At 47.7% G+C, this 12,262-nt stretch overlaps 1 protein-coding gene across 2 annotated transcripts in view; it reads left to right on the top strand.

Annotated features, from left to right (window-relative positions):
* Window positions 1–7,117, top strand: part of NPHP1 (nephrocystin 1) — a 38,947-nt gene extending 31,830 nt beyond the window's left edge. For both annotated transcript variants that reach the window (XM_032469542.1, XM_032469541.1), the window contains exons 17-20: window positions 695–807; window positions 2,830–2,903; window positions 4,705–4,749; window positions 6,295–7,117. In XM_032469542.1, the coding sequence (XP_032325433.1) occupies window positions 695–807; window positions 2,830–2,903; window positions 4,705–4,749; window positions 6,295–6,567 (505 nt within the window). In that variant the 3' untranslated portion in view covers window positions 6,568–7,117. The remainder of the gene's footprint in view (window positions 1–694; window positions 808–2,829; window positions 2,904–4,704; window positions 4,750–6,294) is intronic.
* Window positions 7,118–12,262: the final 5,145 nt, after the last annotated feature.

The following is a 12,262-nucleotide window of genomic DNA, read 5'->3' as shown; positions in this document are numbered from 1 at the left end:
AAACTCGTGTTTCCTCTGCATTCGTCACATCAGTTGGGGTGGCAGCGGGGTGGCTTTGTTAAAACTTGTAGCTGACTAGCCCCATTCTTTCTAAAACACATAATTGATGACTTACCTTTTTTATTTGACATTTAGCATGGGTATATATGCTGAAATGGAAGCACAGGAATGGTAACACAGAGTAACGACTTGAAAGACACATGAAAATGGAAGTTTTCTGAAGTTTGATGTAGCCAATTTATAGTGGAAATTTTTCTTGAAATTGGTAGAACTTTTTTCAATAATAAAGTAAAACTTGGAACTATTCATTAGAGTAATAAGGGTACACATAAAAAAGAAAAATACCATAGGGTACAAAGAAAACAAACTGGTTACCAGGGGGAATCAGGGGGAGGGGTAGATCAGAAGTTTGGGATTAACAAATACACACCACTATATATAAAATAGATAAACCACAAGGACCTGCAGTGTAGCACAGGGAACTGTATTCAATTTCTTGTAATGAGCCATAATGGAAAAGAAACTGAAAAAAAATGTATGTATGTATACGAATAACTGAATCGCTTTGCTGTACACCTGAAACTAACATAAATCAACTACAGTTCAATCAAAAATAGGAATTAAAAAAAAAAGCACCGTTAGGTTGGGATTGTAGGGAATTGTTTAATGAGTACATTTTTTTCTTCTTTAATAGCCTCCTGCCAGAAACGTTAATCGGAAGTATGTGCTCCATTCACTTGTTGATATTTTATCGCCAGATTCTTGGCGACGTGCTCCTGAGAGACAGGATGAGCCCTGACAGTGCTGGTGAGAGGCCCTCGCGTTTCCCTAACACGTGACGTAGAGCTCACATCACGCTTGCTCTAAGTAAATACAATCCTTGCTGTCTCTTCTGAGGGTGACAGATGGCATAAAATACGCAGAATAGTGTCACTGTCCATAAAGGTCTTCAGACGCGAAGCACTGCGCCCGGTGTGCATCCTGTGTGAGCTTAGTACGTTTTCCCTTCTTTAACAGTATACATGCTTTCACGTCTCAGATTCTGGAGATCCTGAAACTCAGCTATAATCATCTGTCCCATTAATTCTTTAATAATGGCTGTCCCATGTGTTTAATACATATACCATCTTTTGGGGAAGACACCAAAATTACCCAGAATAACTGGTTCTTAACTTACGAAGTTTAAAAATGAGTAAAATCGGTGAATCCAGGTAAGAGACATAAAGATGTTCTATTTTTATTCTTAGAACATTTTTGTAAGCTTGAAACTTTTTCCAAGTAAAATGTTAAAAAGTAATTGTAAAAAATCAAGTTGTCACACATGATTGAACTTGCAAAGAGATAGGCATGTGTTGTAAGAATTGCCTCCAAAAAAAAAAAGTTTAATTTTATTGGAAATTCTTTGAATTCAGCACACCGGTACGCCGGTGTGTGGTGAGTGCCTGCCCTACGCCAGGTGTTGTGCTAGGCCCAGGGGTGAAGGAGACCGGTACCGACATCCCCGCCCTGGTGGGGCGGCAGACTTCAGACACAAAAGTACGTGAATTATCCTTTTTAACCTTAAGTGTTCTGAAGGAAAACACAATAAGAGCACACACCAGGAAGACCAGAATTCCTGTGTAGAATGAGGAAAGTAATATTTAAGATGGTAAGACCGAGAGAGGAGTTAGGTATGTGGGGGAGGTGGGCAAAGGGGGGTCCTTTCTGGATAGAGGGGCCAACACACCTGAAGACCCAAGGCCAGTAAAGTACAGTGCCTTGGAGGGGCTGGAACTGAAAGCAGGCTGGGGCGGCTGGAGCCGAGGAAGACCCCCATGAAGGACCATCCTCGTTTACAAGGAGAGGCCGTGGTTGGACAGGAGTCCTCTCCCGGGGACTTACCACCTGGACAAGTAGGTAGAAATGGAACTCAAGGTCAAAGCAGCACCAGCATCTCTTAAGGAGTAATCATAGCTAAAGGGAGCACGGTTCAAGCCTTTTCATCATCACTTGCCTTTGAATTTATTGCGATAACTCTAAAAAAACTTCATGAATGCTATGTCTTCTTAAAGAAGATAAGATTTATTAGTTTTCCCCTAGGTAAGGGAAAAGCTACTCAGAATTGTTGACTTCATTTGAGTCTGAGCATCGGAATAAACCTAGTAAGATCTAGAGAAAGGATTTTTCTCTGCCAAGGACACGTGATTTTAGAGTTTACTGCCCTTGCTGTTTCTGAAGTGTCCTTCCAGGGCTCTTTGGACAGAATTCCTCGTGCCTCTATTGACTGAGAGATAGCAGTGTTCTCCTGCGCAGGACTTAGGCACGTGGCCGGGATCCCCAACTCCAGATTCCTTCTGATCTCATCCATCGCCATCCGGTGGCCCCAGACGGGGGTCCTCCCCTGAGCCGTGGTGACCTGGAGTCGGGCCTGAGCCGCCCACCCTCCGCCTCCTCTCCCTTGGTGCTTCCTGGTTCCTGCTCAGCCTTGCCAGAGGATGGGTGCCTCCTAATTCCTCTTAACACAACACACTTAAGTCATAAGGAGGAAAGAGAGGCTGAAAAAAAAACAGAGAAAGAAAAACAAAATTTTCTGGTCCTGCTCCATTCAGAGCCGCTTTACTGCCCCGTCTGCTTGGTACAGGCTCTTCAGAACTCCCCGGGGTGCGGGCGCAGGGGCAGGTGGAGGTTGAGGGGACAGCTCTGAGCCCTCCTAGCGGTTAAAGCGAGTAGAATGCGTCATCAACAGATCATGTGGTGCAGTAATTTTAATATGAATGTTTTTATGTCTCTTGCAGTAAGATACAGTGGGTGAAGTTTATTTGAAATGCTTTTTGTCCTCTTGTATTTCAGATTTAATTAGTAATCCTGTGCTGGCCACCTTCCCCAAGCTCTTAGAGCAGCCTGACCTCATGGATGCACTCAGGGTGGGTAGTGTGCGCATCACGGTGGAGACCCGACGGGTCCTGTAAGCGGTTAAACACACCGCGTTAGTGAGTTCTGACACCTGCTCTGAGTTCTTTTCCTTCTCTACGTGGATGACATCTTCTGAGCCCTGTCCTCCGTCCAGCTAACTTGGTCTTACCTTCCTTCCCCCGTGTGACTGTTGCCTCCCCGGGGCCTTGCCTGGCCCGGAAGTTGGGTTCACTATTTCATGGCTTAAGATGGCCATTGATTGTGTTTAAGTGCAAAAATCCAAAGTGCTTTGTTAGATAAATTGACTGAGTTTTCAGGGGAGAAACAGGACATGCATATTATTTTTATTTTTATTCGACATGTTATGTGCTGTATGAAATAGCAGTTGGATATGAAGTTGAACCATCTGAAATCTCTTAAGTTTTAGCCATTTTTTTGGCCTTCAAAAATGGCAGCTTCATAAAGTTCAGCTTAAGCATCAGACTCAACAAATATTGGGAGACCTTGTGCGCCTGCGAGGCAAGTGTTCAGACAGCATGAGCACAGTAGGGGTGTGTAATCCAGGTCCTCAAGGGTTAAAGGCAGCAGCAAATGAGGCATCTGATTAAAGAGGTCCTGGGTGAGATGGACCTAGTGAAAGGCTGGGGGCCGTGTCGGGTTTGGACCTGCTGCCTTGGGGGTGGAAGACAGTGCAGGTGGGGGGGACAGCATTGGCAAACACTTTGAGGCAGGAAGGACTAGGGTGTGTTCTTGAGAAGGACGGTGACCCAGGGTGGCCCGTCGAATGTCATCTCTAGACTGTCAGGGTTGGTCTGAGTCTCATTTTGTGGTAGGTGGTGGGCAGTCCGTGAAGGCTTTTGCTTTAGGAAAACGCCTGACAGCACAGAGAGGTAGAAAAGCACGCGTGCGGGGCAGGGGGCCGGGGGCTGTGCTGGGAGGTGACTCCTGTTGATAAGAGGGGAGGTTGTACGGGCCTGGGGAAGTGGGAGGAGGAAGCAGATATCTACAAGGATGCTTATTCACCTTTGATTTCATGTGATAGTTGGGCTGGGGAGGGGGTGTCAACAGTAAAGATGAGGTTTTTAGCAAAAAGATGTAAGAAAATACTCACAGCATGTAATTAGCCGTAATTTCAGACAAGTTCACTTGGCACAGAAGTTAGTAATGCAGAATTGCTCTTTCTTTCCCTGTAAAGTCATTAGTATCCTAACATTTATTCATTATACAAAACATACATACATTGATTCATTCAACAAACATTTCACGGGAGCCCACCGTGGCTAAGGCATCCTGCCGGGCACTGGAAGGTCTTCGGTTCATAGTTCTGTGGGGTTAACTGAACTCTGGCTTTTGTGAAAGCTTGTGGACAGATGGGAAATGTTTACCAGCAAAGCTGCGCTTTTATTTTATCTCGCCCTGAACACCGTCATCACCTCGGCAGACAGAGTTGCAGGGAAGTGTGGGATTTGGCAGAGCTTTCCTTTCTCACGACTGTCTTACCTGAAAATCTTAATACTATTTTATTGTTCAGGTGTTACGTTGGTGCAGTGTGCGTGGATGTGCTAGTGTCTCACTAATTCTGTTCTTAAATTAGTTTGGCTTGTAAGAATCATGAGCTTACATCCCACCTCGTCGGTTTGGTTCTGGGTCATTAGCAATTGATGCCTGATGAGAGACTGACTTCTTACACGTGCAGGTTCTGAACAGCGTTTTTAACCCTGTCTGTCCATTTAGTTACAGGGTGAAGTTGCAGAGGTGTGGCAAAGACTTGTGAATACTTGGATTAATGTAATATTTCTGTTTGCTTTTTAGAGCTCCTGGGCTGAGAAAGAAAGTACATTAAAAAGATCGGAGAAGGTAATGTGCTTGTCCACAGTGAACCTCATGTGTGCAGTGCTCAGTATTTGCTTCAGATTCTAATCGTGTCTCCTTTTTTTAGCTCAAGTAGCCACAGTCGTAATCCCTCTTAACAGTTAAACTGTGTTATTATGGCTGCAGAGACCCCTTAGAAAAAGGGCGTGGGTGATCGATTCCTAGTGTAAAAAGAAACACTTGATCAAGTCATTTCAGGTCGCTCAGTTTTATTTAATTGACGGGAAATTTCTAAGCCGAAGTGTCCCAGTTGGCGATCAGATTTCTCTCATTTAAAAAAGTTCCCCTAGACATTATGCTGTACGCCAGAAACTGACACACTGTAACTGACTATACTTCAATTAAAAAAAAGGAAAAAAACAAAAAACTCCCCTAGCTCTCAAAGTCCATCTTGGGTGAAGAGAAGGAAGAAGAAAACAGGCTTAAGCCACAGCACACGTCAAGTGTGTGGCGGTGCTGACCGTGCCAGGGAGCATGGGCATCACCATGCAGGACTCGCAGGCATCAGTGAGTCGGGGCTTGATTGCTCTGGTCCGGGCTTGGCAGACTTTTTCTGTAAAGGGCCAGAGAGTAGATATATTTGGCATTGCAGGCCACGTGGGCCCTGTCACAAATACTTCAGCTCTGCCCTCAGTAACACAAGGCAGCTACTGATAATACATGAACAGCTGGGCAGGGCTGTTTTCTATAAAACTATTTATTAAAAAAAAAAAGAAAAGCAGGTCTGCATTGGGCCCATGGTCCATAATTTTTGGACTTCTAATCTGAATTTTTAATTATCCTCAAGGGACATGGGAGAATAAGCAAACTAAAGACCCTAAAAATTGGCGGAGGGGAATGCATACATACTGTATCCTTCTTTGAGCTTCCATTTGACCAGTGCCATCTACACTTGACCTTTGCTAGAGCTGGCAGGTTTAATGCTGTTCTAGTTCAGCAGGGGGCAGGCGCTGGGCTCCGGCCTGCAGAAGTTGCCCCTGCACACGTGGTGTGCCTGGAGAGGCCGTGTCTCTGTGCAGGTGCTGCGTGGGCTGAGATTCCCACCCCGACTGTCCATCACATCTTACTCCCCGGGGCTCCTCTCTCTGGATTTCATGCAGAGCACTTGCTACCATTCTGCAACACCCTGACCTAATTCAGTGATACAGTAGATTTCACATGGTGCCTTAGTTATGTTTACCTGGAGCCGCACCCTTGTCCCCAGTATTAGGCTTCAGCGCCCCAGTCTCCTTGATGGAATGTTTGAGGCACTCTCAGTGGAGCTCAGAGGGCACCCTGGTCTCAAGGAGCCTCTCAGACCCCCCGAGAGAACTGCTTGTCTCTGCTCTGGTGGCTCCTGCTGGTTCCACGTCAGAGGGAGCCGGGTCCTGACTGAGCATTGGCTTCAGAGCTGATCACCTGCCAGGGGCTCATGGCACCTCCATCCCGCGCCTTAGACAGCTTTTAGTTACCAGAGCTCATAGAACTTAACACTTGAAAAATAATGATGTGGTCCATTCACAACCACTGGTGGTGCTGGTGTTTTCCCAGAGAGACAGGGAGTTCCTGAAGGCTGTGTTTCTCCTGGTTTACCACGACTGCGCGCTCCCCCTCCTCCACTCCACGCTCCTGCCCCCGTTCAGGTGGGCAGAAGAAGAGACCGAGGCCGCCCGCTGGAAGGTCATCGCCGGCTTCCTCAAGCAGAACCAAGAGAACGAGGGCGCCCTCCAAGCTCTGCTGTCGCCCGAGGGAATCCATGAACCTTTTGACATCTCAGAGCAGACCTATGACTTCTTGGGTGAAATCAGAAAGATTGCGACCTGACAGTGGTGGTCCTGACCCTTCCCACAGGACCTGATGGGCCCTCCACAATGACCTGAGTAAAGTGACAAAACCAGAAGTAACTGTCACAGTGTAACAGGCTTTATTCTTTTTGGTACCAGCCACATTCCATAAGAAATATTTATTAATTTGAATATGTGTTAACATAATAAAAGACATTTTTGTAAGGAATTCTGTTATATCTAAATTTAAAGAGAATTTTTTTCAGAAACCAACTCACAAATTTAAGTTGCCTATAGATTTGTATAAAAGCAAGATACTATCAAAAGCTAAATTTATGATTATTTAAGAAAGTGAAAATGCAGCCCACAGAATAGGAGAAGATATTTGCAAATGATAGATCTGATGAGAGTCTTGGATCCAGAATATATATATAAGATTTTTGCTAATAAAATGTATGTTGTGAAATGAAATGAAGGGGAGATCAGAGTAATCTATTTGAGAAAGTTATTAATCGCTTAATTCAGTCTAATATTTGAATGTGGTTTATTCTTACTAGAAAATAAAGCAGAATCTAGTTTTGCCTTCTCAAGTTCATATTATAAGTGCTCTTTTAAAAAAAAAAAACAAAACTTCCAGGCTTTGGGGGATAAGCTAACCCACCCCACTTTCAAAGAACAAAGACTTTGTTGCATTTCTGGTAACCTTGTCCCTGCGGGTAAATTGCCCCAAGCCCTCACTGTTAATGGATAACCGGGCAGCTGCATTTATTGAGTGCCTGCTGTGTGTTCTCATTTAACTGGGTTAAGCCGCACAACTACAATAGGATGTCGGCACTGGGGTTTTTGGGGGTTTTTTTCCCCTGTATTATTGCAGAAGAAACCAGCCAGGCAGACCAAGTAAGTTGCCTAAAGTCAGAGCTGGTGAGCAGCTTGGCTAATATACCGAGTAAAGATTCCAAGTATCTTCTACAGCCCAAGACGTTCCCCTCATCAGTGCAAACATTCAAGACTTGCATGTGAAAATAAAACAGGAGGAGGCTGTTTGTAGACAAATATGATCAAATTGGAGTTTAACCCAAATTATCAGAGTCCCAACTGAGGTACTTTTTTTTTGACAGTGCGCTGCCTTAAAGGAGGCGGTTACTTTTAGAGCCCGCACTCCGGGGCTACCTCTTAGTTAGCTTATGCTAAACCCTTAACCTGCACTTAGCCTGGGCCTCCAGCTCAGAAGTCAACATGGTATAGAAGGCCTCCCAGCCATAAATGTCAAGGGAGAACTTGGCCTTGGAGAAGAGAGTTCATGATGTCTCCAGGAGCTGATGTCCCGAGATTATCTCAAGGTGGTGCCTCCTGCCCTCTCTGGGACCACGGCCCTCCCCAGCTCCCGCTCGGGGGGGAAAGGGGTCCCCGCCTTTGCAAATGGAGGTGGCGGGGGCACGCACAGGGATTTCCCCATTCTTTCAGAGTTGTCTCCTCTTAGGTCCCTGCTGTCTTGTTTGAAGGAACGTGAAACCATGTCACGCCCCATAGTGGAGGTCATTTCTCTGTAGAATCTTTAATTCCTAAATTCTGCCTTTTGACTTTTCTGATCATTTAGCTTATTCTTAGCATCAAGCCAGATGTGGGGCATTTTGAGTCAAAGAAAATACTGCTGGTGAATCCCTTTCAGTGAACACACACAGCGTGGAGAGAGAGGGAGCTTTCTTCAGAGTGTTTTCAGACTGCCTTCCGTGTTCGTTTGAAATGTGTCATGACTGACGAACGTGGGCAAATTTAGAGTTTCTGACACATAAGACAAACATGGAGACGGGAGAGAAAACAGTTTCAGTAACGCTCAGGCCCAAGAGTGAGGTGCGAAGGCAGTCAGTCCGCCCAGACGGGATGGTCCCTCAGGGTGAGGAGGGGACAGTTAGTTACACAGGGCTGAAGGGGGATGGTCCTGCAGGGGTGAGGAGGGGACAGTTCCATAGGGGCCGGGGTGGCTCCGCCATTGGGAGACTCCCCCTTCCCTCTTCAGTCAGTGGAGGCTTTTTTTTAAACAATGAAACCTCTCTGGCTTTTTTAATGCCACTTTTTCGCTTCCAAAACAGGAAGAGGTTGTCAAGGAGCCAAAAACATCCTGGAAGTGAGTCCCGGGGTGTGACCTGGCAACACCTCGACTTCCCCGTGAGCCAAGGTGGCGGGGAGCAGCAAGGGGACAAGGCTGTGCAGAGCCTCCCTGTGCCAGGGTGGGAGGGGTGGGGGGTGGGGGTCGGGTCTCTAATCAGAATGGGGGGGCAGGGCGGGGCTTCTAAACTGCACACAATGAGGCCCTTGCCCCACCCCCCAGCTAGGGGTCAAGCATCATGGTCCTCAGGTCAGCTGGAGGCGGAGGATGTTGCAGCTCTCTGGCCCGGGCGCCTGGGCTGGCTGGTGAGGGACGGAGCACCTACGACAGAGCAGGTCCCACCTCAGTCACCAGTGGTTTTACGGTTTAAGATGTGAGGCCAAAGCAACTGACAAGAGACCAGCTGAAATGCGTAATGACCACATACACCCAGAGCGGGTTTGACTCGCCAACCCAGTAGCATCTGGGAAAGCCCCCAGTGACAAGGGAGGGCTCTGGAAGCGCCATCTGCCAGCCCAGGGCTTTGTCCTTGCAGCGTTGCAGGACATCCTCTGCTGTGGACTCGCTCACTTCCTCCTGTGTGAGGTATTCCAAGTTGGGAGGTTTCCTTGGGGCGTGGAGCTGACCAGAGCTGGCTGTCACCTAGCGACTTTGTGTCCTGCTTCCTCAAAACAGAGGATCCGAGACAGAACCCAACTTACTCTGTGTACCTGAGTTTATAGTCATTCATGCATCCATCCATTCATTTAACAGGTGCTGCTTTGAGCACCTGCTATGCTCCAGGACGTGGTGGGAGCAGCCTTGACAGGATCCCTGCCTTGCAAGGCACGAGGTGGACCGTAATCGCACAGAGAACCATGACAGGGGCAGGGGACTTTTTGCCACCACCCTTATGTATAAATTCCAGCAGTTCTGTGGCCGGCGTGTCAGCACCGCATCAGCACGAGGGAAGTGGCCGGCGCGGCTGTTCCTTCTGACCCACACTCTCCCTCTGCAAACCCCACGTCCGACACTTCAGCTCAGCTGTCGGATGAATCCCTCACTATCTGAACTCCCTCCATTCACCATCCGAAACTCAGAAATATATGGATTTAACAACACGTGGATCCCTCAAGAGCCATGCTGGCTGGCTGAAATTCCAGTACTCGAACGCAGTAATCCAGTCATCAAATGGACTTGGACGGGGAGGGACGGGAGGAGTGGTAAGTGGATGGTGAGTCAAGGGCCATGCTGTGTTGGGTAGGAAAACGGGGGCCTCAGATCTTATGACTCGGTGGCGGACGCTGAATGCAGGCCTGCGAGTGTGTGTGCGGCAATACAAAGTGAGAATCAGAACCACTGACGGAAGACAGCTCAGACTCAGAGCTGTGGGGGTGTATCTATCGCTTAGTCCATTTCTCATGCTCTGGAGCCAGACTGGACCTTAACCTGCTCATTTGGGTCTGACTTTACCAGCACAGATTAACTTTGCAGAACTTTGTCCTTTCGAAGAGGCCACTTGGGGAGATAACAAAAAAGGTCCAGGCTTTCTGAGCAGCATAGTCTCTCCAGTGGGTCTCTCTGGATGAGCCAAACATTGTCCTGTTGAGTCTGTCATCTTTCCTGGCAGCTGTCCTTTGACCCTGAAGCATTCTGTGCTGGTCCAGACCCCACAGACACGGGGGACCAGGCTCAGTTCTGCCTGGTGACCACAAACACAGCACTAACCTCCCAAGCCTGGGCCTGCTGGTGTGTGCGTTCTAACTCCCCCATTTGAGAGCGGAAATGACCTTGATTTGTAGAGGTGTTAGCTGCACTCCAGCTGTGTCTGAATCAGCAGGCTAGAGACAGTGGGAGTAGGTGTCCCTGTAGCATGAAGCCGGAGGGCTGGGCTCCTCTTTCTACAGCAGAAAGCAAGTGCACGGACCTCTGGTGCCTTTGCAGCCCAGGATCCATATACTTCTCTCCTGGGAGCTTTATTCCCCCTTTTCCTTCTGGAGGAGCCCCCCCTTATACACAGACACACACACAGCCTTTTCATCACAGCTCCAGGAGCGGGCTACGATTGCCTCAAGATCAGCGTATCCCACTCCCCTGGTCACAGAGATTGGATGGGGGACGGGCTCACAGCGAGCAAATCCCAGAGGGTTCACTCACCGGAGCGCTCTCTGTCCCTGCTCAGGGTGGCGCGAGAGGTGTGATCTGGAGCCGCCGGGAAGTGAGAGCCTAGAGTTGTGCTTGGGGGTAGCAGTGAGTCAGGTTAAGAATGAAGCCAAGGGTCGTGACAGTGACACCAGAGCTGACAAACGGTCAAAACAGGCTGGTGTAATTTTGATTCTGGTCAAATAGAGATGGATAGTCCATCCTTTCCTCCCACTGAATGTAAATAAAGCCCCGGACAGAACGCATGAAGCTGCTGTCTGAGGACTCTGAAAACTAAATATGATGGGGGTGTTTGGGAAGGAAACCAGGATTCAAAATACAACCAAACTGGTGGGGTGAGCCTCCCATTTTTTTCCTCCAGTAGTTCCAGGCCTGGGCTCAGAGACAGTGTGAAACCCTGAACTGTGCACAGGATACAGACAAAAACCATCTCCAAGGAAGTCCTCCATTTCTGGTCTGAGAAATGGGAAAGAGCCTATAAAGGTCAGAAAGAGTGTAGAAAACCTTTGCTTGTTTGCATTTTTTCCATTCTTTTCTGCCCCTGCCCCCAGGCAATGTAGTGACAGTCGTGGTGGCAATGGCAGTGCCAGGCAGACAGGTGGCTGAACTCCGAGGAGAGAGATCCTTCCTTCTTCCCAAGGGAACTGTGGTCCTAGGAGCATGGGGAGAAATCCCTGTCACTTTCTCTCTCCCTCCCTCTCTCTCGCTCTCTCATGCTCCCTCTTTCTCCCTCCCCCTACCCCACCCCGTATAAATATATCTCATTGCTTTTTGGCACATTAGAGCAGAGAAACTAAAACCCTGGCTTTTTAGCCAGAGGGCTAAGGTGAGCGTAGAGGGGGCAGGGTCTCCTGGGAACTAGAAAGTGTTGGGGGATCACAGAGAGGAGGGAGCTAAAGAAAGCTGTCCCATAAAGTAATGTGAATGTCTGAGCTCACCCCATAGCTCCCCCTAAACAACATACCAAAGGGTTTTAGAACTGAGCCCCAGGGTCCCAGACAGGTCCCAGGTCCAAGACTAGCACACGTACCAAACAGATCTGAATAACACCGCAAAGCCCTAAAAACTGAACTGACATTGTTCGGCGGTTACAGCCCAGAAAAAGTAGGTAAGAACCTGTAGCCTAAACCTAACCGAGCTGATCGCCTGTTAAAACAAACCCCCAAATCTACATTTTTCCATGGGGTTTAAACAATATCTATAATCCCATTAGCGAAACATTCAAAATGTCCAGGATGTAACCCACAAGTACTTGATATTTGAAGACACAAGAAGATCGTAACATCTCTCAAAAGGAAAAGGCAATAAGAGACAACAGCTCAGATGACCCAGCTGCTGGAGTTGAGACACTGAAGCAGCTGTTCCAGTCATACTCCAAGAAGTCAGGGCAAATCCCCTTGAAATGGATGGGCGGTCTCCTCAGAGAAGCAGATGATACAAAAAGAACCAAGGTGAAGTTTTAGAAACAAACATAATAACCAAAATG

The sequence above is a fragment of the Camelus ferus genome, chromosome 28 (genome assembly GCF_009834535.1).
Source record: "Camelus ferus isolate YT-003-E chromosome 28, BCGSAC_Cfer_1.0, whole genome shotgun sequence".
NCBI classification, from domain to species: domain Eukaryota; kingdom Metazoa; phylum Chordata; class Mammalia; order Artiodactyla; family Camelidae; genus Camelus; species Camelus ferus.
The sequence above is the reverse complement of the archived record's forward strand: the minus strand, read 5'-3'. Positions and strand labels throughout refer to the sequence as shown.